The 25,362-nt window shown below is 40.2% G+C and overlaps 1 protein-coding gene across 9 annotated transcripts in view; it reads right to left on the reverse strand.

Moving 5' to 3' along the window:
- The window catches only part of KAT5 (lysine acetyltransferase 5), a 537,900-nt gene that overhangs the window by 267,288 nt on the left and 245,250 nt on the right, over nt 1-25,362 (reverse strand). For 4 of the 9 annotated variants that reach the window (XM_086938317.1, XM_086938318.1, XM_086938316.1 and 1 more), the window contains one exon: nt 14,836-15,129. The exons of the other annotated variants lie outside the window; for them this stretch is intronic. In XM_086938317.1, the coding sequence (XP_086794443.1) occupies nt 14,836-15,129 (294 nt within the window). The remainder of the gene's footprint in view (nt 1-14,835; nt 15,130-25,362) is intronic. 9 annotated transcript variants of the gene reach the window in all.

Genomic DNA, 25,362 nt, shown 5'->3' on the forward strand with positions numbered 1-25,362 from the left:
GTGTGTGTGTGGGGTGTGTGTGTGTCTGTTTCCCACCCCCCCCCGTCCTTCGGCAGTCTTCACAAACTGACATATTAAGGCACTCTGACAAAGATAAACAATAGATTTCAAAAAGAAAATTACACTTCAAATACATTTCAAAGAAAAAAGTTACTTACCTTTAGTAACTATATTTCTGGTTGATTCATAATCTTACTGCAGATACTTCATCATATGAATACTTTTTGGGGACTTCAGACTACTCTGGAATACATTTTCTCCCTTTCAATGCCAAGTGTCTACTGCTGCACCTCAGTTTCTGAACGCGATATGACCGGAGCATATTAGGAACCCTTCAGAGCAGTGATGTCAGTTGCTGATATTTTTTCGCTCCTCAACAAGGCTTGTGGAGAGGAACAAAGAGCCAAGACTGGGACAAAAACAGCACACAGCATGATTACCTTGGGGTCTTATCAATCACAGCCCTAATTCAGCAGGCAGGAGGGAGAGTGATGAGAAATCTGCAACAAGATGATGTATCCACCAGAAATAACACTACTAAAAGAAAGTGAGTTTTTCTTCTGATGGATACATCTTCCCTCAGATTTCTATCTTTATGAATGGCCCCAAAGCAGGACCACCCTGGGGGTTGGATGTGAGAAGTGTGGTTAACCAAGGAAATCATGCCACACAGCTTGTTCCCAGTACCGATCACTAGCTGCCTGAGATGTGAGACAATCATGCAAACAACGGAGTGCAAGGACGTTCATGTGAATGTCCAGCAGATGCCAGTAACTGCGAAAATCCTAGAAAGCGACAATAAAAACGCCATGGACTAGGTTGAATGATCACAAACACCCTCAAGGTCTTTAAAGGGCAGGGCATAACAAATCTTGGTACAAATGATCACTGAGAGCAAAATGGGGCGTTTGGACACGAATCTTACCTTTCCAGGGAAGCAAACAAAAAGTAATTTTTCAACTGTGTCCTGTCGTGTACAGTCAAGTAATACAACATCTCAATCCCAGTATCTAGCCTAAACAGATTATGCCATTCCTTATGTAGAGAAGAGAAGGATGATGGACGAGTAGTTGCCTGTGCCATATGGAAAGCACTAACTATCATGGGTGAGAACAGGCACATGTGAGAACCAATTTATCCTGGTAGAAAACTGTATTGTTTGTATTGTAATTGCAATTATATAGTGCTTACTACCCCTGACGAGGCGTTGAAGCGCTTTTTTCGTGAGCACCATGATTCTCCGGAACCCATAAAGGATTAGTGTTGAATTAGTATAGTGAAATATGAAAGTAATTTGAGTGGTGGATATTAGTCAGTTATTTGGATTGGGAATGTATAGTGGAGGGATAGAAGAGGGTTAAAGGTTTGTATTAATATAGCAATTGTTACCCCTGATGGGGTGTTGAAGTGTTTTTTTTGGCAAGTAGCACACTACTCTGGAACCCATAAAGGATTAGTGGCGAGTTAGTATAGTGAAATATGAAAGTAATTTGAGTGGGTGATATGTTAGTCATTTACTTGGATTGAGAAGGGTAGCGGAGTGACAGAAGAGGGAAAAGGTTTGAATTTATATAGCTCTTGCTACCCCTAATGAGGTGTTATAGCGATTTTTCGCCGAGTAGCCCGCTACTCTGGACCCTATAAAGGATTACTATAGTGAAATATGAGCGGACATGTTAGTCTGTTATTTGGATTGAAAAGGATAGTGGAGGAATAGAAAAGGGAAGGATTTAGACTTTTTTGTTTGTTTGTTTTGGAGGTCATAACAGTAGGAGGAGGCTTAGGATGAGTAAAAGGGATGTAGAGGGGAAGAGTCAGAAGGAAGGGTTTAAAAAAGGCTCCTTTTGGGTGATCGGTATAGTAAAAGAGGTATGAGATCATACAAGGAGGGGTAGAGTAGGGAACAGTCTAGAAAGTGTTATTTTGGGGGGTTATAGTAGTGGTATGGGGTTTGGGATGAATGAGAGAGTGGAGGTAGAGGATATATTGATAGAGGTATAGGGTAAGAAATAGGGTAGTGCATTGGACAGAGTAGTAGAAAGAGGATTAAGTATGACCTAGTGTCCAAAAATTATTGGAGGTACCTGTTCAGTGAACACGGTTAGTGCAGCACATGTAGACGTGGCAAACATCCAGTTTCAAAGTTTCTTTCTGGCAGTGGTGAATGTTAGCTAAACTATTAAAGCCAGAAGTTCATCAATCCTGCAAGCAGAAGTAGTCCTCACAAAACAGTTTTTAAAGTAAGCAGTTCAACTGGGCACCTGTGAATCAGCTGGAACGGGTATACCATCAAGAAAATTAGCACTGGGTTCCAATCCCTCTGAGGCACAATAAATAGTGGTGGGAGAGAACAAGTAAAGCAAGCCTTTTAGAAAGCAGGCCTTCAGTGGCAACTTAAACAAGGAAAGCTGATCAGGGAGGCACATAAATGCAGACAGACCTGATAGAAAGACTATCTGTGGCCACTGCCAGGCTTTGCTGTGCAAGAGACAATGTAAACATCAAGGCATCGGGAAGGTGAGATGTAAATGGATTATTGACTTCTGACTCACACAACTCTAGACTTGTTCCAGAGGCCTGAGTAGACAGATTTAGTTTGCAGGCTTCCTGGCCACCAGGACGTTGTCTGTGATCTCATCTGGAAGATTAGCAACACATCTGACTCTGAACCAAAAATTTACTTCAAGTGTTCAACACTGAAAATAGCCTTAACTCTCTTTTGCTACACAGATATTTCTCCTACTGGCTCTGTAGCCGGTGCTGGAGTTGGCTCACTGGGAGACACCCCCACCAACCTTGTAGTCAGGGCCAATGAGGGCCCCAAACTAACAGTGGTCAGAGCTTTAGTCGGTTGTGACCGTGAAGGCAGAGCAATGAGAGGCGTAGAGGTGGGAGTTTCCAGAATCACTGATTTCACATGAATGGACCTCTTAGCCTCTAGGAAGATGGTTGCAGGGCTCTCCTGAAAAGATTATGCGTTGCTAGCCTGAGGCGACCGGGGGAACTCCATTCTTAACTTCTTAGGTGAAGGGGGTTCACTCAACTTTAAACATAAGTCTAGTGTCAGCAAACACTGTCAGTACTCCAAACAATCCCTGAAATGGAACCTCTTCCTCCGGGAAAAGGAGGATGTCTCCTTCCTATGAGGACTTTTGTGGGAAAATCACTTATGAGAATGTTCACTTGAAGGTGACTTTCTTTGGGATAGGGAGTCTGCTAGTAGGGTTTTCCTAAATGCCTAAGCCAAACATAATTTGGCCTCCTGCCCCAATCATTTTTGGGCGCATAGAGGTGCAATAGTCGCAGACCGCAGCTCAAATCAGCATACCACACATATAGTTGCAAAGGACATAGTCTTGTGGCAATGCCTGCAATTGAGGCTCTTTGAAGAAGCATTTGGCCCAGTGACTATCAAAAACGAATAATTTCATCAGTGAGACACCAGGAAAAAGCTCTGGACTGAACTGATGAGGAGCAGAAAAAAAGGGACTGAAATCATTGCGCTCGTCGAATATAATCAGTTGACAAAATATCTGGAAGAGGAGTTGCGGTGGAGTGGTGTGGCACCACCTGGTGGCATAGGGGAGTCATCAATGAGGGGAAAGGTTTTAGCTGTCAATCTGAAGCATAGGAGAGCATTCAATATGGTGAAGAATTTTTAATAAGGAACTAGGAACTAGAAATAAGGAATAATGTGATTATTTTACAATGACTCACCAACCGGAGTTTGTGGGTATTGTGCAGGACTTGGTAAGTTAGTTCCTTGATTCTAGAAGGCAGGTGGTCTAGATGGTGCCCTTTATATCTACTGTTAAGTCAGTCAAGCAGGGGGTGCCATAGGGTTACTTTCTGAGCCCTAATCTATTTAAAGTTTTTATGGCCCCATCGGCTGTGCTGGTGGAATTGTTTAGATTATTTCTTAACTGATTAATCCCAGCTGCTCTTTGCCTTTGAAGGGGCCTCCTCATTAGTGGACAAATCCATTAAAGATTGCTGGAGGCGGTTTTCAATGGAATGCATAGCAGCAAGCTGAAATGTAAATTTGATAAAACGGAAATTCTTCTTTTTGCCACTCATACAACCAATTGGTGGGAAGTGGCCTGGCCTTCCTCACTCTCCCCCCCCCCCGCCCACCCCCCACTGAGTAGCCCAAAAATCTGGGAGTCAAATTTTACAGTCAACTTTCATTGTAACCACAGATTTCAGCAAAGGTTGGCACCCTTTTTTAGCTGCTTCAGACCCTCAAGAAATTTCTATGCATGTTACCACCATAGTGCAAAGAGCCAATGCCCTTTATCTTGGGGTGCTTCGTCGGCTCTAGGTTGCCCAGAATGCCACTGCTCGCCTTATTTCGAGACTTCCCAGACGGACTTCAATCTCCCCTCTAAGATCTCTCCACCAGCTGCCCATCAAAAGTGGGTGCTTTTTAGGTCTCGCGTGGCGTAGGCTGCGCACATGCACAGTCTCACTCGCGAGATTTAATGACTCTGGTGTAGCAAGGGTTAACCAGCCCCTCTTCTCCATTGGCTGGCCTCCTAAACGGCAGCCAGCCTTTGGAAAAGGGGTCTCAGTGTCGCCATCCTCTCCATCTAAGCCCTGTCCTTTTCAGATTGGGGGGCGTGTTTTTTAGTTTTGTTCTACTAGTGACGTTCTCAGTCAAAAACACAACCCCCCAATCGCAAAAGGACGGGGCTTAGATCGAAAGAAGAACCAATTGTCTCTAAGCCCCGTCCTTTTCAGACTGGGAGGCGTGTTTTTGACTTGTTTACATCCTAGAAAGAAATTCAAAAACATGCCCCCCCCAATCGCAAAAGGACGGGGCTTAGAGACAAATGGCAAGCGCTCGAGCGCTTGTTAGAGCATGAGCCCTAGGACCCCAGTCCTCGTCACAGTCATTATTCTTTTCTTGATTACCTTATTACTGCCACTACAAAATGAAGAAAACAGAATGTTTATCCTACGTGACGTTTCAATCACGTGACAGTGCGTCGCAAGTATCATGTATCTTTAGGTTGCACGCTCTTTAGTCTTTTGTCTTCGTCTAAATATTTAGCCACGTCCCTTCAGATCTCCTCTCTCGCTGCTCTCTCCTCTGAAACCAGTGGCGATAAGAGTGGCGGGGCCAGAGAGGGTGAGTACCGTGGAGGTTAGTCGTTGACTGTGTATGTTAGTGTGAAACGCTGCTTCTTCCCTCACGACGGCCAACAGCATGGCTGTATTTTTATATGTCCGGGAGGTAAATAGTGAAGGCGCCAAAGCGCCCCCCATCTGGCATACGTGTAGCCGATATACTCACGTCAGTATGTATCGACCTGCAAGTACTGTAACGTGTATTGCATTCGGGAGGGTTCAGTCGTGGCTGGGAAAGGGTGTCTTGTGCTTTACAATCTTAATATTGTCACACTATGTCAGTCTTGTGGTGATGTTCTCCAGATATACAACTGTTTATTGGAAGGGGTGCCAGCGTTGCAGTCTTTTTCACTTATGCCCTCATACCTTTGCGCGGTTTCTCGCTCTGTAACACTTTTAACCGTACCCCAAATTAAAATACACAGCCTCATTGCACATTGTACAATTAGACAGTTGTGGTACCTTTGTATCGACTTCTGCCCCCAAAAGTGTTGGTCAGTTGATGCAGTTCTCATGTGCTCACACTTTGCTTGCGACCCAAAGTGATGAGTCGTTCATAAATTTTGTACATATATAGGCGCGTTTTTGTTAATAAAATAGGTATCACAGAGAGGGAGGGGATGTTCATTTTGTGTAAGTCTCCTTTGTCATGTTATCTGTCTGATGAGTTTATAGTCCATCTTGGCAGGGATTTCCTGGAAAAGAATACTGCTCCACTGTATCCGTCACTCCAAGTGTGCTGTTTAGCAACGTGCTCAGGGCATGTCAGACTGCTCTGAAGATCCCGTTCGCATGCCCCCCATAAATGTTTTCTTGCAGCTTTGTGCTCTATGGTGTCCACGTCAGCCGGAGACGCCCTAGGTGGATTCAGATCTCCTTTATATAAAGCCATTTAGTTTACATCGATGATGCTACGCGAGTGAAAATACCGTTACACACGGAGTCACGGTTTGCGAGAGGGAAAAGGCATACTAGCCAACAAAAGCAAAATACGGAAGTGTACATTGAATGGACAGATAGATCCACATGCATATTCCGAGCAGTTAATACCGAAATGCCTTCATATGGAGTTCGTTGTATCACTTGATTAATTTCATTATGGTATTACTAGTATTTTATCTTCAGCTGTGATTGTCAGGCTTACGCTGAAATGCTAGATGGCAATGTTTCAACCCAGATTTACACTATGCGGCAGGGGCTTCCTCTCACTGAATAAGGCTTCTGGTTGCACAATAGTAGTCCTGTGACCCCCCGCCTGCAAATCCTCCCCTCCCCCGCTCCATACTGCAGGCCCACATCCTCTCTTGGGGCCCAGGAACCCATGCCTGTGTCTAGGGACGGAGTCCCGCAATTGCCAGGCCCAAGACGGTGACCTCTTGCCCGTTCATCCAGACCCGAATTCTTCAAGCCCCCTCTGGATTCCTCGGGCTTTCACGGGCTCTCAGTCAAGGGCAAAATATCACTGCAGAGGGTGGGGTCTTTATCCGTCCCTGGGACCTTTAAGAGAAGGACGGCGACAAAGTCAAAATCAGGCAAAGCGGAAGTGACATCGCATCATTTGGGCAGACCTCTTGACCCACCCATAATCTTGTACCAGTCTCCTCTTCATCCAGAGGAACTATGAAATGGAGCGGAAGTTCTAGAAAGCAAGCAAGTTCCTGAGCTCGCAACCTCTTCACTCCTGTCGGGGCCTTCAAGACAGCTGAGACCAGGTGAAGAAAGAGTAGTGTGTGGCTCTGTGTGTCTCTGTCTGTGTGTGTGGCTCTGTCTGTGTGTGTGTGGCTGTGTGTGTGTGTGTTCTGTGTGTCTGTGGCTCTGTCTGTGTGTGTGGCTCTGTGTGTGTGTGTGGCTCTGTGTGTGTGTGTGTGTGTGTGTGTGTGTGTGTGTGGCTGTGTGTGTGTGTGTGTGTGTGTGTGTGGCTCTGTATGTGTGTGCAAATGCAATAGGTGTCGCATTTGCGAAAGATTAAACTATTGGCATTGTAAATGACAATGCTATTTATTTATCGGTTTTCAAAACCAACACATAAATAAAGTTTGTCATTTACAATGCCGATATCTCTAACTTTGAAAAAAGGCGAGACTGTTGCATTGTAAATGCTAGTTAAATATCTATTCTTGGTTCACTGGCACTTTTACGGGCTAGCCTTGGTTATCTCGCAGTCAGATTTTCACCTTAATGCACTCACAGATCTCTGCGGTCAGCGTTGGCAGCATGCATCAAATTAAGCACATCAGGAGGGAAGGAAGTCTTATGCTTTTCTCGCTGGAAGGCTTGGAACTATCTTCCCTTGGAACTTTGGACCCTGTCTTTTGACGAAGCTTTTGAAAGGAAACTTAAAACTTGGCTCTTTTCCTCTGTTTAATAGTCAATATTTCACTCAAGTTTTTTGTTTTTTGGGATGCACCTGTGGACTTTACTGCAGGGACATTCGGTTGAGTATTCAATTCAAAGTAAGCTTTATTTGATTTTAGTCATTTAAAATCACAAAAGCATACATATTCATAAAAACAAATAAAAATATTTTAATATGCACATTAGTTAAAAATACATTATCTATCACAAAGTGCATGAAGTGCTTCCAGGTAAGAGTAGATTTACCTACAGAGTAATGCAGTCCAGACTATGATCAGAGTAAATTTGTTCATTTACACTTTTTCTGACTCTCAGTGTATTTTTCAGAAAACCAGACATGACACATACAGATAAAATACTGTCTACAAATTGTAAGTATACAAAAGCTGGTCTACATTGTCTCCAACCTGCCTGTTTTACCAAAGGGAGGATCCATCTAGCTCTTTCCCTTGTGTGAAATTTACAAAACAATGCCACATGGATAGTAGTTTGTGGTGACACGTTGTCGCAGGGGCAAGGAGGAAGTTCTCTGGACCAATCATTTATCCTTGAATAACAGACCAGACAATGAAAACTATTAAACCTAAAACGAGTTCAAAGGTATCTATCGTTTCCCTCAATGCAACATAAGAGATACGGTTGAATATTATACGTGATCAGAGTCATTTGATGTTGAACTACTGTCCCCTTGTTCATCTTCATGGCGGCTCTAAGTGACTCTAAGTGGGTCAAACAGGTTAATTTGAGCTCCTTCCTGGAGATAGAATTCTTTTTCTCTGGGGTAAAGTAGTCATCTGGGTGCCCTATGTCACTCAGGAATTGTTTACCATAATTCAACCACGTAATCTTATTAGCGAGGTCCAGATTAATTGAATCCTTGATTAACTCTCTGTTTAAACCTGTGCTGCTAGTGGTCCATACACGATGCCATAGTAGTACAGGTTGCATTTTTATAACATCAGAGACATAATAGATACCCAGCTTGCTATGACAATTAAAAACCGGGGAACTTGCTGGTACAGCTAAGATAAACCTTAAAAAGGCGTTTTCCACGCGTTGAATCATAGATACATCATAAAAGCCCCATTCTCCCGCCCCAGTAGCTGAGCACCCTATAAATCCCTCTCATTGGCAGTGAAAAGAATAAGGATATTTTGAAAACGGCTAGCGATTAATGGAGTCAATCTCTGAGCAAGTGTGACAACTGTTCACCCTTATCCTCCAGACATGGGGAAATACTTCAACAGTAGAACTCTCCATGGTAGGTGAACAACATAATATAACTGGTGTAAAATGAGTAATCAGTCTGCAAAGTGTAAGGTGGGAAAATCCAGGTTACAAAATATAAGCTTTGAGAGCTAATCATAAAAGTTGTTTAATAATACGTAACCTATCGACAAAATAATGTGAAATTGGAGGATAAGATTTTATGCGTTATCTGTTACCCAACTACAATGGTCTGAGGATAGAACTTGCTATTTAAGCATTAGAAACTTACCAGTAAAATGGGTTCTGATTATCAACTTGGTTGTGAATGCTGAATCATGGTAATAATCTGGAACCAGTTGTTTATATTAAAAAAATACATTAACAGGCTAGTAGTTAATGAGCAACTAATCACAGGCCAACAGTTATCGTCTTCTTCATCATCCTCAATGTAGTCTCATTCCTTTATCGCTCACCAGTTCAGTTACAAGTAGCTGGCTCATAACAGAGTACTGAACCTTCAGGTTTGCCAGGGACAGCAGAGAAGAGAGATAGTAATCTGAGGGGAGAGCTACAGAACTTGTGAGAACCCATGTTGCTGGCAAGTAACTATTCTTTCCCTTGCTTTCTACTCTCCCCTCAGATTCCCACCTGAGTTGGGAACAGGTCAAACTGTGCAGAATATGTGGGTGCCATGATGGATAACAAAACTAGTAAGTTTTAAACAGGTTTTTCAGATTAGACCTGCAAAATGAAATAAAATAAAAAATTGACATTATAATAAAGGTAAGTGGCTCCAACGTTGCATTTTTAAACCGATTTCTCTGAATGGGTAAGACATCTAGTAAAATTGTTGGCTAGTCCCCTATCAAACTGAAGAGTTTGAGATATTGCCGTAACGCAATATGTAATCAGTGCTTTATTTTCCAGCAGGAGTACAAGGATAAGGTAGTATGCCTTATCAACTATCAGAAGTTGCAAACACCAAAAGCTCTTTTCAAAGCCAATGATTGGCAATTATTCATTAGAAAAGAGTGGGCAAGGGTACAGAAACTCACTCAATGATGTCCCATAATAATTTAGAAATGAACTTAAAAGGAGTATTCATTCTAAAAGAAAGTACAAATTGGATAGAACCAAGTTCAGTTTTCCATATAGTGTTGACTGATGAGGTGGACAAAAATGCGCAATTCTACAAATTATAATCATAAAACGCTTGCTAACATTTGAAAATGAGTAATCTGACCAGCAGGCAGATGTTGTTTGAGGAAATTAAACAAAAGTAAAACTACATAGTAATTGGCCAAGCTTCAGCACTGATTAAAGAGACGCTGTTACACTGACTTAGTGATTTTTACACATTTGCTTGGGTATTTTTTCAGTTAATAAAATTTCCTTTCTAAATTTACAAGGAAATAATTTAAATATTTTATTTTTACAAACTTCAAGTACTGCAAAACACACTCTCAGATTTAGGATTTGAGAGGAGGAGTGTAATACTGTATCCCTACATTATAAGAGAAGCTCAAGGAGTAGAAAGTGACCCAATCTATGTACCAAAATGGATGTGATTACACTTAGGCTACTAGAGAGTTCATTTACAGTCTGCAAATGGCGAACCATTGAGCTGGTTCAAGATAATTTTACTTTTCAATCATCCCTAATTAATGCAGTTGAAGCAGTCTCCCTGAAATGATTGGCACTCACAACAAAAGGACATACTTTAGACGTTTGATAATCAAAGCATGCTAACAAATCTGAGAACATCATCTTACGAAGCCAAGTTCTGCTCAGCCACTAGTTCTGGAGACACAAACATTGATTAAACTTAGCAGTCTCTTGGTGATCACAGAACATGTAAACACCTACACTAAAAATAGTAGAGCCTAGACAAAGAACCTGCATTAAGGAAAGGAACTTTGGGATAATGGTTAACACTGAATCAAGAGAATGCTTTGAAAATTAAAAACAATTAATGTATGTTGCATAACCTCATGAAGATATTACTGAATATAGTGTTACCTTTCTGAGGAATGATCACCCAGGGCATAAATTAAATATGTTAAAGTCTCAAATAGAGTAAATGTCTTATTACTCATAGATGGGCTTCCTCCTGTTAAAAATATTTGAAAAATTCTGCCACCCTGTGATGCAAATATCTTCTCTAATTGTGAAATAAAAGCTGTAAACAGACGTGTCTGTAATGCAGTATAGCAAAAGACACGAAAGTGGGTGCTGTGAACAACAGCGCCCACAAATACTTTCAGTACTTCCAGTAAAGTTCATATAATCTTACATCAGCTGTCTCCTATTCCCAAATGTCAAGCTCATTACAAACCAATGCATACTGGTAAGTGAAATGAGCAGACTGATATAAGGATACAGACTGTGGATAGGAAAGTGCTTCATGCCTTGAAGAGGTTGGTATTAAGAACCATCAAGGTTGACAGATATGCTGCAAGGATCAGCAACTTGAATTTTGCATCTCATTCTGATCCTACTGAGAGCACTACATCTGAAAAGATTTCACCAAACTAATATAAATAACCCTATGGAAATAGGATACAATGCTGCAGTAGTCTTAGACTTTGAAGCCGTGGCCTTTGGAAAGGCTTGGAGAAGGCAGCTAAGCAGGCAACTCTCTCCAGGACAAGCCTCGTCCACTGTGGTGCAAAGCACTGCTTTGACAAACATAAGCATAGAAGGGCTCTATTATGGACCTCAGATCCTAATGGAATTGCAGTCCGCAGACTGGAAATAATGTGGGCTAGAAGCAGAAGCACTGATGAGTGAATTTTCCATTTATGTCTGATTAATACCATGGAAGCTCTTCTTCAACATTCTCCTATGTGGCCTTTCTAAACGTATTGGTAGAAATAAGTGACTTCTGGCCCACTGAGGTACCATTTGTAAAATAATGCCTTGATTTCACCTAGCAGCACCACCTGAACTTCTATGAAGGCGAGGACTGATTGAGCATGACAAAGGTCCAGTAATGGTCTTAAATGCCAGTTCACTCTGCCAGCGCAGTACAAAAGAGAAAACTGTAATCTCTGGTACAGTAAGAATGAGCCCACTGAAAGAAAAGTATGAACTCTGAGGAATACCTCTGGCCCATAATACTTAACTCTTACATGAGGGTCTTTTAATATCTGCTCCCTAACAGACATTTGAAATATTCAAGTATCTCAACAACAATATCCAAATGTATGTTTACTACCAGATAAATGTTCAAAACCTTTCAATATTGGATGAAGGCATACTGGATGTGCTGGTGGCCCTTTTGTAGAGAATCATACAGCTATTTTATTGAAACACTACATTTTCAAATTAGGACATTAACAAAGGGTAACTTAACCCATTATTTAAATAAATGTAAAAAACAGAGTAACAGCATGACTATCACTCGCGTGTATGTGTATCACAGGTTAAAAAACTGTTTGCTGCAAACAGTGCATAAGATCAAGCAAGCCTACAGTGATGCATACGATCAAGCCAGACTGCAGTGACATATAAGATCAAGCCAGACTGCAGTGACGAAACTTCAGCACTGCTTAGCTTTGGAGAAATCTGGAGAGAAAATAACAAGTGATGGTGGGGGAAAATCTTTTCACAAAACAATTCGAATTGGTGGGCTGTAGGCCTAAAAGTAATAGGTGCTTTATAACCAAAAGCAGTAAACACCGTGCTGAGGCAGAAATAATAGGACAGTCAAAGAAGGAGCCCACACCACCTCTGAGGAAAATAAATGTTTGCATACTTTCAGAGGCTTCAGATCAAACCTAACAGTTTTCCAACAACAGCATCTAATCCTGCACCTTGGTGGATGTAGCAGCCACATGCTGGCATTAGGAACTAGTCAGTCACAGACAAATAGCACAACAACTGAATAAAAGTAATTAAACTAAACAAGAAAACCTGCAAATTGAAATTACTCAGAGCACACAAACCGCTCCGTACCTGTCCTGGATGTAAAGGACAAAGATTTTTTTTATTTTTTGCAGATTTCCTCCTTTTTGACATTTCACCTTAATCCTTGAACAACTCCCTTATATTTTCACCTCCTCACTCCCAACCTGCTACACAAGATTATCATTTGTGCAGTAGGAAGCAGTAGCAAGTCATATATGTATGTTGCTTGCAACCCACAAGATTTAATCAGTGTAACTGGTGCTTTTACCCAGTGCTAATTTTACTAGCTGATTATGTGTGCCTGCTATCGGGAAACTACAATCTCAGGTTTTGAACAGAAACTGTTAAAATGCTATGCCTTTTCAACTGGCTACTACATGAATGATGTCACTTTCTCTGATGTCAAGACGCATAAATGAGACATCTGAAACCCATATTTTTGTAAAGTGATGCCACTGGTGACAAAGTATCATTGGTGTAATTTAACAAAGGAAAACATTAAAAACCATATGACTGGCAGAAAAATCAGGCAACTACATTTTTCATAAACCTTACAAATAAAGGCTCAGGAATCCTCATAGAGGTGTCGAATAAACAAACTGGCCCCATTGCACAGAGCAGTTTGGAGTCCGCGCTCACCACCAGGACTCCTTATGTAAAGGACTACATGCCAGCTGGAATACGAACAGTCTTAATCTAGTAAAAGTATAACATTTCCAGTATTCACAGCACAGGAATGAGAAGCCATGCTGGAGCACCTCTGCTTCCACAACTACAGCACGCACCACTGAAAGTTGTGTGTGAACACCAAACAAGCCCAACACACATTACTTTTTAATACTTATGAAATAGGCTTTTAAAAGAAGCCAATTGTGAAGAATGTGGAACACACCTCTAAGAATGTAACTAAGAAGTCTTATTTCAACTGAAGTTTGGGAAGATGGGTCTCAGTAACATTATAAGTGCAAATTAAACATTTTCAAGATGTGATTTGTTCCTAATGTTTTGTGGAACAAAGCCTTCTTTGTTTAAGAATTCCACTCCTGAATCCAATTCCAAAGGAGATCTGTGAGTTTTAGATGAAGACTTGCAGTTTTCTGATTATGTTTAGTCTGTAGGTATGCCAGATACATTTTTTGGCATCTGTGGGCACTTCAGAGTAAGCAAAGCTTACCAGGGTTAAACAGCGTTTTGGTTTTGTTTGAATCGATACAAGAAGCTTTTGTGGAAGATATATCATGATTTTTCAAGGTACAAACAAACCAGAGATGATTGGAAACAAGCATCTGATAAGTCCTGCTCAACCGAAGTCATTTGAGGAATACATTAAGAAGGAGTATGAACCTAGAAAGGAGATCAGAACCCCAAAACCTCCAAAATAAAATGCATACATTTATTTTGAATGTTTAGCACAGGAGGATGGTCATTAATACAGAAAGAAGAGCAAATGTCAAACGCCAGAAAGAAAACAACTGACTCAACAGCTAGAAATGGACAAAAGAATGGAAAGTGGATTAATTTCAGAACCAGAAATAATCAAAATTAGACCAGGGAGTAGAAATGGTGCACACTTGTGCAGAGAAAATATAATAAGAGAAATGTTAATTCATATGCCATAATAAGGAGCACGTGACACCTTTAGAACTTCTTCCACTGCAGAAAAGGGTACTGACAGAGCAGCTCCAAACATGAAAACATTTGGAATTTTCAAATGAAGCTGAAGCAACATTAGCAGAGGGGAGAACCCGGCATAGCGATGCTTTCCCAGAGCCTCTTTCAGGTATGCTCAAATTAGTAGAATGAAGAACGCTTCTTCCAGGACACTTCATGGAAGCAGAAAAGGAAGTTAAGCAAAATTCAGCTTTCTCAAAACCAAACAGACGTTCAATTTCCAGCAGTCTAAGAGGTATGAGGCTCCCTAGGACGGCTGTGAAGCAATAACATCCCAGACGAACGGATTTAGGAACCTCCAACTGAAGGTATACAAAAAAATCAAGTTTTCCTCTTTTTAACTTTTATCTGTCCAGTAAAAGTATAGCCTAATGTTCCCAAGGAGAAAGAAGCATGGGCAGGGCTTTCAAACCAAGTTATAATCTTATGAAGAAAAGTACAGTGAGATCCCAATGTGTATTTGTCTGAAGAAGGATGGCAAGAGAAGGCCGCTCCACCGAAGGAGAAACAAGCTGAAGTACTCTGTAGATCGGAGGACTCTTTGGAGCTGAAAAATCTTACCGATGCTTGGTTGGAGGCATGATCTGCCAAACCCTCGAAGACTGCTGGTTTCAGAGAAGGAGACTTCGCGGTCCTCTTCTCAACTGGTACTCGTGAAGAAGTTAGCTTCAAAAGTCTCTCCCTCCGTCTCCGAAGAGCCTTCGGTGTGAGGGTCGAACAGTCTGAGCACCCAATTGGGTCGTGGCTGGGCCCCAGGCACCTCAAGCACTCCCTGTGGGTGTCTGCCAAAGGATAGGGCTTCTCACATGTAATGCACTTCTGGAATCCTGAAGCCCGCATGCACCAGGTTGGAAGCTGTAAGAAAGAATAATGAGATTAAGAAAGTGGATAAGAAAAATAAAACACTAGGAAAACCGCGGCTGAGATGCAATTGAAGAAATCCCATTGTTGTCTGCATGTTTCAGATCCTCACTTGTCGGCGGAAAAAAAGGAACTGGTGGTGTGCGCAGCCATAGGGAATTATAAGAGGGCTGACTGATGGCCTGTGGTTGACTACTAAAAGGCACATAGCCATTTTGGATATACTTTTTCTTTAAAATCTGGTTCCGGATCCTCAACATGACGTCAAGTTCACAACCAAGTTGGGAATCTAAGGGGAGAGAAGAATGTAAAAGATTGAAAAACCAGTCTGCACAGCAGTGGGATGCTAAAAGGTGAAGTTTGATGAACACCCATTTACAAAGCACTACGCGGTGTGAGGACAGAAGGTGCTCTTAAATGCGTAACCAAGTAACATTTATATATATATATATATATATATCTTCCAACAATGTCTAAAGACAGAAAGTGGAGTCCAAGGTGTAATATGTAAAGCACATAGTCCTGAAAATAGATCGAGCAGTACAATGTACAACTATCTATGAAAAGCCTTCAGGAGAGGGGATAGACGGCTGAATATTTTGCAAATTTGCATGTAAGGTATAGAGAGTTATGGAGATAGAAAATTCTTAATGACGTGCAAGCCTTTAAGTAAGTGCCAGTTGGATTGTGCTTTTATCAACGAATGTGATGTCTGAAGGTAACCTGCAATGTGCAACTGGCCTGTGAACTGCTGTGAAAGCAAAGTAAAGAAGGTGCCACAGAATACGTTACTTGTAAGACAGCGTTAGCTCTGAAGATAGATAGTGCTGAAAGATGTAGTACTTTATTTTGTATAACTTACTGGAGCAAACCTGGACAGAAGATCCTGCCTAATTACAATTTTGTCAGTAAAATGCGGTTAGCTGTGGACAAAGTGCTATACAACTTGAACTCTATTTGGTAAGCTGTGGGTCAGAGGAATATGGTGCACTGTAAAGTATAACATGACTGTATAGAAATGTGAGATTTGACATTAAAAGGTGCTAACTAATTTGTAAGGTGACACAATCCAAGATGATAAATATGAGTCTAAAAAGCACAGCAAGGCTTAAAAACTAGTTTTTGGGGGCGGAGGGTTTGTTTTTTGAAACAATATATAAATGTATATAAACGCTCACACACACACACATATGCATATATATGTGTGCATACATATGTATTGCACTTTCCTTCTCTTCACAGTCTAGTGAAAACGGTTGGTTCTGCTGCTGTCTTTTTTTAGGAAAGCGATTACATTGCATACAAGTGCTCTACATAATTTCTCTTGAGAAAGTACAATAAGGTGACCGGGTTCATGTACCTTGTGTCACACACCGCCATGCTAAGCAATGCATTGAGGTTTACGTACAATTTTTCAAGATATCTATATTTATATCAACATTGTTATGTGCCACATACCAACTAAATGCCATTTTAGAGCACTCGGGTGTGACACTAGACAAATCAAGTAATATTTCATAGCATGGAATGAAGAGATTAAACAGTTAATTCCTAAATATAAGCTTATCACAAAAATTGATTAATTGTTTTACAGGTGCTGTAGTAGTAGATCCCATGGAAAGGCGGCAAAAGCATCAATTAATTATTTATGAAGCGTACTGAGGCTGTGTGGATGATGTAGTAAGGCAAAAAAAGGAAGTGGAATTTTAATACAAGTGGTTACAAAAAATTACAAAGTTGTTGATTTAGGACCATATGCAGGTGCTGCTTTGGGTCGAACAGTGTTTGAAGCAATAGGAACGGCAATTGGTGATAAGCCTGAGCCATCACCTAACCCACAAGGAGGTGCATCTTTCTTACTTGTGTTTAAAGCACTGTTGAATTTCTTCTACGGTGTGTAACTGCCCATAAGGTATGGGGGGGGGGCTGAAACTAAAATGAACTGTGCCATGTGTCACCTGTAAGAAGCGTGCTATGAGGAAAAAAGCAGTGAGAAAGTACTACCTGTTTTTAAAGCTATTGCAATATTTTCGAACAATCACCTCTTCACAATGTGAACATGTCAGTAAACAGTGATGTTATCAGAGAAACGTAAATTCGGAATAATGACCTAGCTGGGAATTTGAAATGCAAGGAAAGGAGGAAGTTTGACACCTGCAACCTGCTTTTCTCATATTGAGAGGATAGAGAATAGAAAAAGCTAAGCGATGTGTTGTTGGACCGCATTATGTTTGGAAATTACAGAGTAGAAAGTGATGTACAACATATATGCTAACTGAGGATTAGAAGATGCCTTGAATTGCATAAGCAGCTTACATTGTGCAGCGAGGCTTGAGGACAAAATTTAGAGCACTCAGAGGATGGCAATGCTATAAATTCCATATGCATGCCTTTAGTAGCTGAGTGAGCTTAGAAAATGAAGTGTTCTTTAACATATTCCTTTGAAAGTGATCTTCAAAAGGTTCTCATACTTAGAATATTCCTCGGCGTCACGCGAGGATCCTGGAACCCTTTTTTTTATAGATTGTTGTTAATGCTCAGGGTTAAACTACAATGCAATCAACATTATGTCTATCAGAGCCCTCCCCTTCGACTGCCATATTCAGTTTCCTTTTTTTCTGTCACAGGAGGATTACATGATACGTGGCTTGACACCTTTTTCTCAATATGTGCTAAAAATGTATCTCTCGTTTCCTCATCTCGAAATGTAAAGCTCTGAGTTGAGGGAGTTTATAGAGTTAATTTGAAAGGGTCTCTGGTCTGAAGAGTGTTTTTTTCTTCTTTTTCTTTTTACATATATGCTCATCATAGAAAGGAAATAGGAAGATCAAAGTTGAGGAAGCATGAGCAGCTATCAAATTCTCATTATATCAGATGACATTAGCAGCCACCATCAGTACCCAAATTATGTGCACACATTCTTTCAGGCTGACTTCACCAGTTATAAAACTTTCTCAGCAACAGAAGATGCATGCAGTCCACTTAAACTTCTTGAAACAGAATGCTCTGGGATGAAAGACTGTAACAAGTTTAGCTTGGCATGTTGAAAATCTATTGAGTAGCACTTGGGACAAAGGTAATTTATTACTGGTGTGCCAACAACTAGAAAGCAATTGGTGGCAACTCGATTGTGCGGCAGTTAGCAACAAAATGTTCACAGATAGCCAGACTTTACCAAGTTTAGATTCTGACTTGCCCGATGGGTGCAGTGTTTCTAATTCTACTAGTGTACCTGATTCAAATGACTGGCAAAAGCTTGCCAGCCAATGGAAATAACAAAACTTTGGAACGTACAACCTATATCATTCAACCCTTGACTCTTAAAATTCACATAGATTCAGTTTAGAATGAAAGATCATCAACTTCGAAGTGGAGAAAGAGTTTAACATTCCAACTTTAGAGCCTATGCTCCGCCCTTGAGAGGAACAGCTGATCCCAATTTTGGCAGCCCACTTTTTGTTCTCTGCTTCATCTAAAAATACAAACACAGTATTCCTGCCTCAGATCCTCATTTCTAATTGTTAAATAACACTTGTGAACCAAAAATCTTAATTCCAAATTCGCTCTCTCCTAAAATCCACATGCAGAACTAATTCTAGACATGGAATCTGCTTTGTAAACACAATCTTTAGAAAAGTGCTTATGCCTGTACAAACTTTTTGTGGAAAAGTTTTGCCCAGTACTACTCATTTAATCAGAAAACAAACAATGTCTAATCGTTAAAAAGTTGGTTTCAGGCAAATTCAACATTTCTTACTTATCTTTTGGTGTTCTTGAGGTGAGAATCATTGGAGTAAAGGGATTTCAGAGCCAATTCAGGCATTATTTTTCAAACGTGAGTGAAATGAGTTGAGTAATAGCAACAGTGGTTACCTACAACATTAAGACAGCATGGGCTGGTTTTATCCCATTCTAATGCAAATCAAAAGCAGCAGAACTGCTCAAACACAGTAGTAGCTCGTTTGCTAACTCTTGGTGAATCACCTCACATTAGGCTTTAACCCTGCACATCCATGGCAGTTGTATCAGCTAATTCACAACATGGAGCGGTCACTTTTGAGTGAGTGCCACTTCTGAATAAATCATGGAAAGTAATAGTTTTGTTTGGTAACATTATCAGATTAACCTTCCATAAATCACTGACCCAATTCAAGAGTTTTCCAAACACCATTTAGTATTTTGCATTCTACTAGAAGAAGAAAGTACAGATTCCGTCACAGTTTAGCCTTGCTTTAAAGGCTAGCTACAGAACTGTCACTTTTGATAAAAAAACAGACATAGAAAATGGTGTCTCATGAGAAAAAAGAAGCTTGATACAGAACTTAAAAAGTATGAAGTAAAAACTTAGAAGTATGACTGAACGTAAGCCTAGAAAAAATCTTTATAAGCTAAATATATCTTAACAAATAAAGGTACTTATTTCTTGTTCAGGCCATAACCACTGTTGTTTCAAAGTGGCTTGTACTGGTAGTAGTTAAAACGTAAAAAAATAGAATATAAGGAAACCTTTACCAATCTATTGATTTCATCAGAAAACTGTTAACCGAGGCAGAGGTTCAGGAACTTAATTCATCAGGATGTCTCATTTTATCATCCAAAAGCAAGTTTTCATTAACCATTTTTCTGCCCTATAAATTTACTAGGGTAGCTTTAAGTGACCCATAGCCCAGTTAAACTCTGCCAAAAACAATCTACCTTTCAGCAATATGCACTTTTTTGATAGAGGAATGAATGTTACTTACGGCATAATGAACAGCCCCTCAAATCAGCAATGAATGATTCCAGATGTGAACATATTTTTCCAATAGTGAGAGCCTTGCATTTACTGCTTATTGCTACTTTTAAGTCTATGCCTGTGTCCACAAGGCAGTTGGATTCTGGCGGCAGTCATGTTCAGTTAGTATACTCCAGGCCACAGGTTGTGCTTTACCCAATGAAAAAACAAGGATGGTCACCTACAGAGATAAAATATTTTAATAGCTACAGCAAGAACAATGTGCTCTGTTTAGTACGCCAGGCAGAGCCCTGTCTGACAAGATTTTGTAAGTTGCTCACAACGTCTCTTTTTAACAAGCATGTTTTTTAATATCTTTATGTTTTAAGAGATCAAAGTATGCCCGAAGAGAAAAGAAACGTATTCATCATTCCTCCATTCTTTATGATTTGGTACCACCAAGATCAGGGGAAGGTTTTCAGTATTTATCACAAATAAATAATGCGCAACACAGATTTATTCTTTTGAGTTTCTGCATGAACATGATCCCGCTACTCCAGGGCTACCTCCAAAATAAATATAAATTAGCAGACCTCTCACCTTGTCCCTGTAACAACTACGCAGTACAGTCAGATCTACCCATTGTATTATTTTGCAAGACCTATACAGAGGAAAGGAAAACATTCATATTCCCAATCCTGAGGTACCACAATTTTAGGCAGTGTCCGGTGGCCATGTACTTTTTAAAAACTCTACGGGACCCATTTGTATGCTGTTCTGTTGCCTCATTTTTGTGGGCTTGTCTTAGGAAGAGGAAAAAGGTAGGCCGACATTTTAGTAGCAACAACGAATTAATTATATTTAAATTCTTGAACTGCTTTTTTTCATAAACGTTTTTATATGAATTTACCTGGATCACAGCAACTGTTTAATTATTATTTTAAGTGTATATATATATATATATATATATATATATATATATATATGTACATATATTGTGTGGGAATTTTTAGATAACTTGTGTTTTTATGATACGTTTTAAAAAGATCGAATAAAGCTGTGTGACTGACTGACAACAAGCATGTTTTTTTAATCTCTTTATGTTTTGTTTTCAGTTTGAAATCTCTGGTTAATTTGTGGTGTTGCCCTGTCTCATGACTTGAAGGTTTTTTCACACTTACTTCCTTAGTCTCTTAGCAGTTGTTGTTACTGAAACCTTAACTGCATTGTGCTACACAGAGGCCTTTAGAGGGAAACGAGTTCTAAAATGATGAAGCGAAGACTGCACTGTCATCATTTTTAAGTTGGAAAACAGGGTTATCCTAAAAAACAGCTTTGAACTGCCACTCAACTACAACCAGTGTTGAGACTGAATACAGTTCTTCATGGAATGGAGGTGCGCATGTAGAGTTGGTAGTTACATGTCAATGGCCAGACTGCTGTTCAGTTTCATATCAATGCACTGGAAATCAAGCCTCGTCTTTTTGGCTCTCCTGACGTTTCACTCTGTTAGCTTAGAATTCTACAAACGACAGCCATGTTTCACATCAACAAGGAAGGTATACAGAGGACTTGGATCAAATGTTCTGGGATTTGTCTGTTAAGGACTGGGTTATGTCACAAGGAATCACCAAGTTACCCAAATACTTGACTGAGAATGAGAACATCTCACTAAACACTCCAAGATCCACTTAAGAATAAGTAATATCCGATTGGAAAGTGGACACGATTACCTTAAATGCAGCAAACACACGCTATAATAGCTTCGAAGAACCAAAGAGGAGCTTTTCTTTCAACTCATTTATTTCCTCAAAATCATTTTAAAAACTGTGCAATCGATCAGTTTAGCAAGATTCTCTGTCAACCATCCCAAACCATTAGGAAAGAGCGACCTTTAACCACAAATAGAGGATCCATAATTTACCTTCCACCAATTTTCAATTAACTTAGTGGCTTCAAAACTTATTTTACACATGGTGATCTGCAGACAACTATTTGTCTTGCATGAAGATTGTTGTACATTCAGAACAAGGAAAAAACGAATTAGTTTGATCCTTAAGCATATGCCGAAAATCTAAAGTTGTCCTGCAGTTTTGGTTATATATTTATCAGCAAACAGATAATTATCAATTCCACTGAGCAAGTAACATGCCAGCACCTAAGAAAAACAAACATTTTACTTGCAAGAGAGACAAAAGAAAATGTTGATATGTCATGATCTTTTTAGGCCCAGTGAGAAGGACAAAACCTAGACCTTTCTTGGGTCAGAAATACTGCAGAGGCATCTTCATCCAGTGGGGGATAAGGTGTCCTTGGTGAAATCCTGGGTTACTGCTTACTTAAGCTCAAGGTTTGTTTTCAAAACAGGCATTACCATGGCCACACAAGATCAGTAAATATAATGAGAAATGCTAATGAATTGGCAGGTTTTCAAAATGTTCACAAAAAAAAGTTTTAAAAAAAGACTGTTTAGGGGTCCAGGTGTCATCAGAGGCTGGGGTAGGGGTAAAAAAACACAGAGAAGTCGCCATCGCCGCATATGCTTACATTCTGAGCACGACAATAACTCCAGAAATCTGAAATCTTCAATAAAGAAAACAGAAGCACACTTCACGTTCCTAGACTATCGCAAACCCAACCCCTATAGGATTTCAATGACAAAAGTATTAGTGTGTGTGATGTCTGGCACGACACCACTCATTAGGTGCTAACTGACTCTAGTTCTCAATTCATTCAGACTGTGCCTCCAACAAGTTGTTTGGATTTGAGAAAACAGCTAACAATGTTTTTTCCTCACAAAAACACCGAATGAGCACTGATACACCAAACACAATACATTTTACATATACAATCCCTCACATTACACAAGTGCACATTACCTTGTCAATAGCGAACATATGGTACATATTTTCATCTGTCAGGAAACATCACTCCATGAAGAATGAAGAAATCCATTAATTCAGAGCACATGGGCTGTACCTCACATCCAGCATATCAAACACTTTCATAGGGAGGGTTTCTCTCAAAGAAAACATACACATATGTATTTGTTTTCTATACTACCAGACATCTTTCGACAACTTCCAAAAGTCCTATATGCTCGCAAGAAAATAAACAGGAGAAAACACTTTCTTATAACAGTGTTTTCCCCCAGAAACCAGACGGAATGCTTCCACCGCATCTTTCAAAAAGGAAGTTAAAGCGATTCTCATGGCAAAATTAACCTGATCATAGTCCAAGGAAACTCTGAGTTCATTCGTACCCTTATTAGTAATCCTTCTTATTACAAGAGTCCAATTTGACATCCTAATCACTTTAGCTGCCCTCGAACTGATTCAACGGGTATGTAATGTTTTGGACCTAATGCTCTCCTGTGCAATTGTTGTTATGTATACGTGTTTTACCTGCTTTTATTTGTTTCTATAACTAGCTGTATCTAATGTAAAGCGCTCTGATATCCGCAAGGATCTTGTTCGCGCTCTATAAAACCCTAAAAATAAATAAACAGGGAGCTGATTTGTGGCAAGTGATTAATCCACAAATGATAAACTAGGCAAAATTAAATAGTCTAAATTTGAGTGGGGCTATAGCTGATAAGGTGACTTAACTCAGGGTCCAAACCGATGGAGTTGTTCAGATGCTGCTGCCAACATAAACATTGTTTAAATACATTTTTTTAATGATTTGTGACACATTTATCAATTATAAGTACGAACTTTAGTCATGAAAAAAAAGTTAAAATATGACTTGGCAGGAGTAGGTTGTGAGGGCGATGATCGTGAAGGTAGATCTTGATGAAGCAAGGTGGCATGACAGGCTAAGACAATGCAGGAATAAAACAGCAGATAGGAGGAAGCGAATAGTAGCAGAGTCAAAGTCAGGAAGCATGAGGGGGCGAAAGAATGTGCTGGAGGCTGCTCATAACTGTACATAGAGAGTGGGGAAGAAGTTAAAAAACAGAAAGCATATAATCAAAAGAAAACAATGAAAATATATGTGCGTGGTTGACGCTCATCCTAGAGCTCTTAAAGGTGGTTTCAGCCTTACCTAATGTGTACGATCACCTAGTTCAATTATAATTGTTTTCTGTTCAGATATTAACAGGGACCACATATTATTCATTTTAGTTTCTCAAGGGACGTCAAGTTAATTAGATATATCAAGTCTGTTGATGTACTATCCCGAACTCCACCAGTACATGAAGATTGATTAATGATTCTCCCAACAGAATGTGAATGTCAGCAGGGTGATTGCTGCCAAAGTGTTAAAAGAGTTTAATTTGGTGCTTTGGAAATAGTGGGCTAGGTACAACGGTTGAAAGTTAGTTTTTTTAGTCTGAGTTTAGGGCGTAGAAAAAATAATGTGGTTGTATAGATTAGTGAGTCAGAAAAAGTGTTTGCCACATTGTAGATTTACTGGAAAACAGAGCAAAACAGAGCGTTCTATGCATTATAAAAAGAAGCGAATGGGCACTGGAATCAGAGTCTGATCATTGCACACTTGGTTCCCATATTCAGCTGCAGGAGTTCTGTGTCAGATTGAGTTTAAAGGCTGAGACCCAGAAGTTTAGTGTTTTATACACATCTTGTTGGGACAGGCATCTCCGGAAATGGCATTCTTTATATGTGAATATGGTGACAATTAAAAGATTTTTCCTTTGTGTTGGTTGACTAGGAAAATTTGCAGTAATGGATGAAGGTGATTGTTTTATTAATATATTTTTTGAAAATACTCCTACAGTTGAGAAAAGATGGTTGAACCGTTAATTTTTGTGTTTTATTTGATATATTTTACATGGGGTATTGACACTGAATCTACCTAGCTCCAGAGGGCAGGGGCGCACAGAAGATATAACAAGCATTTGCAATGCAATAGATCTCGCATTAGGAAAGTTTGAGCTATCGGTATTGTAAATGACAATTTTTTAGGGCTCGCCTGCTGATGCGCTTGCGCATAGCTGGCAAGCTATATTGCAGCTTAAACAGAGTTTACCTAACTCGGCGATTTGTTGAAGTGCCCGAAGCGCGTGCACATCGCCACCAGCCTCCTCAGGCTTCTCAAGCTTCCCCCAGCCGGCATTTCTCCTCCCTTAATTATTCACGGCACGGCCGGCCGGCACATCAAAGGCTGCTGCTCCCGGCCCCTATTCTTCCCTTCTCGCCTTTCCCCGCCCCCCTTCCCACCACAGCAATGCCGAGGGATTGTTTATATTGCAGCCTAACCATCTCCCACGCTGCTCTTGTAACAATAACCGTTGTTGGTAATGATATAATTAAACGCTCTAATTATTTTATCAGGGCCACACAGAATTTTATAAAGTCTTTTGCTGGCATTTTCGTTTTATGCTGATTGCTATTATTCACCTTTCACATGCTGGCGATTTGCTTCAAAGGAATACATTCATCCTGCATCCCGTTACTAGAGCTTTCTCCTCTTCTGCTATATATGGGTTTTAGTTGAATTTCATTGATCTCTTTTTACTAATGATTTATAAAAAGTGCCACCCACCACAC

This window comes from Lissotriton vulgaris, chromosome 9, assembly GCF_964263255.1.
Source record: "Lissotriton vulgaris chromosome 9, aLisVul1.2, whole genome shotgun sequence".
Lineage (NCBI taxonomy): Eukaryota > Metazoa > Chordata > Amphibia > Caudata > Salamandridae > Lissotriton > Lissotriton vulgaris.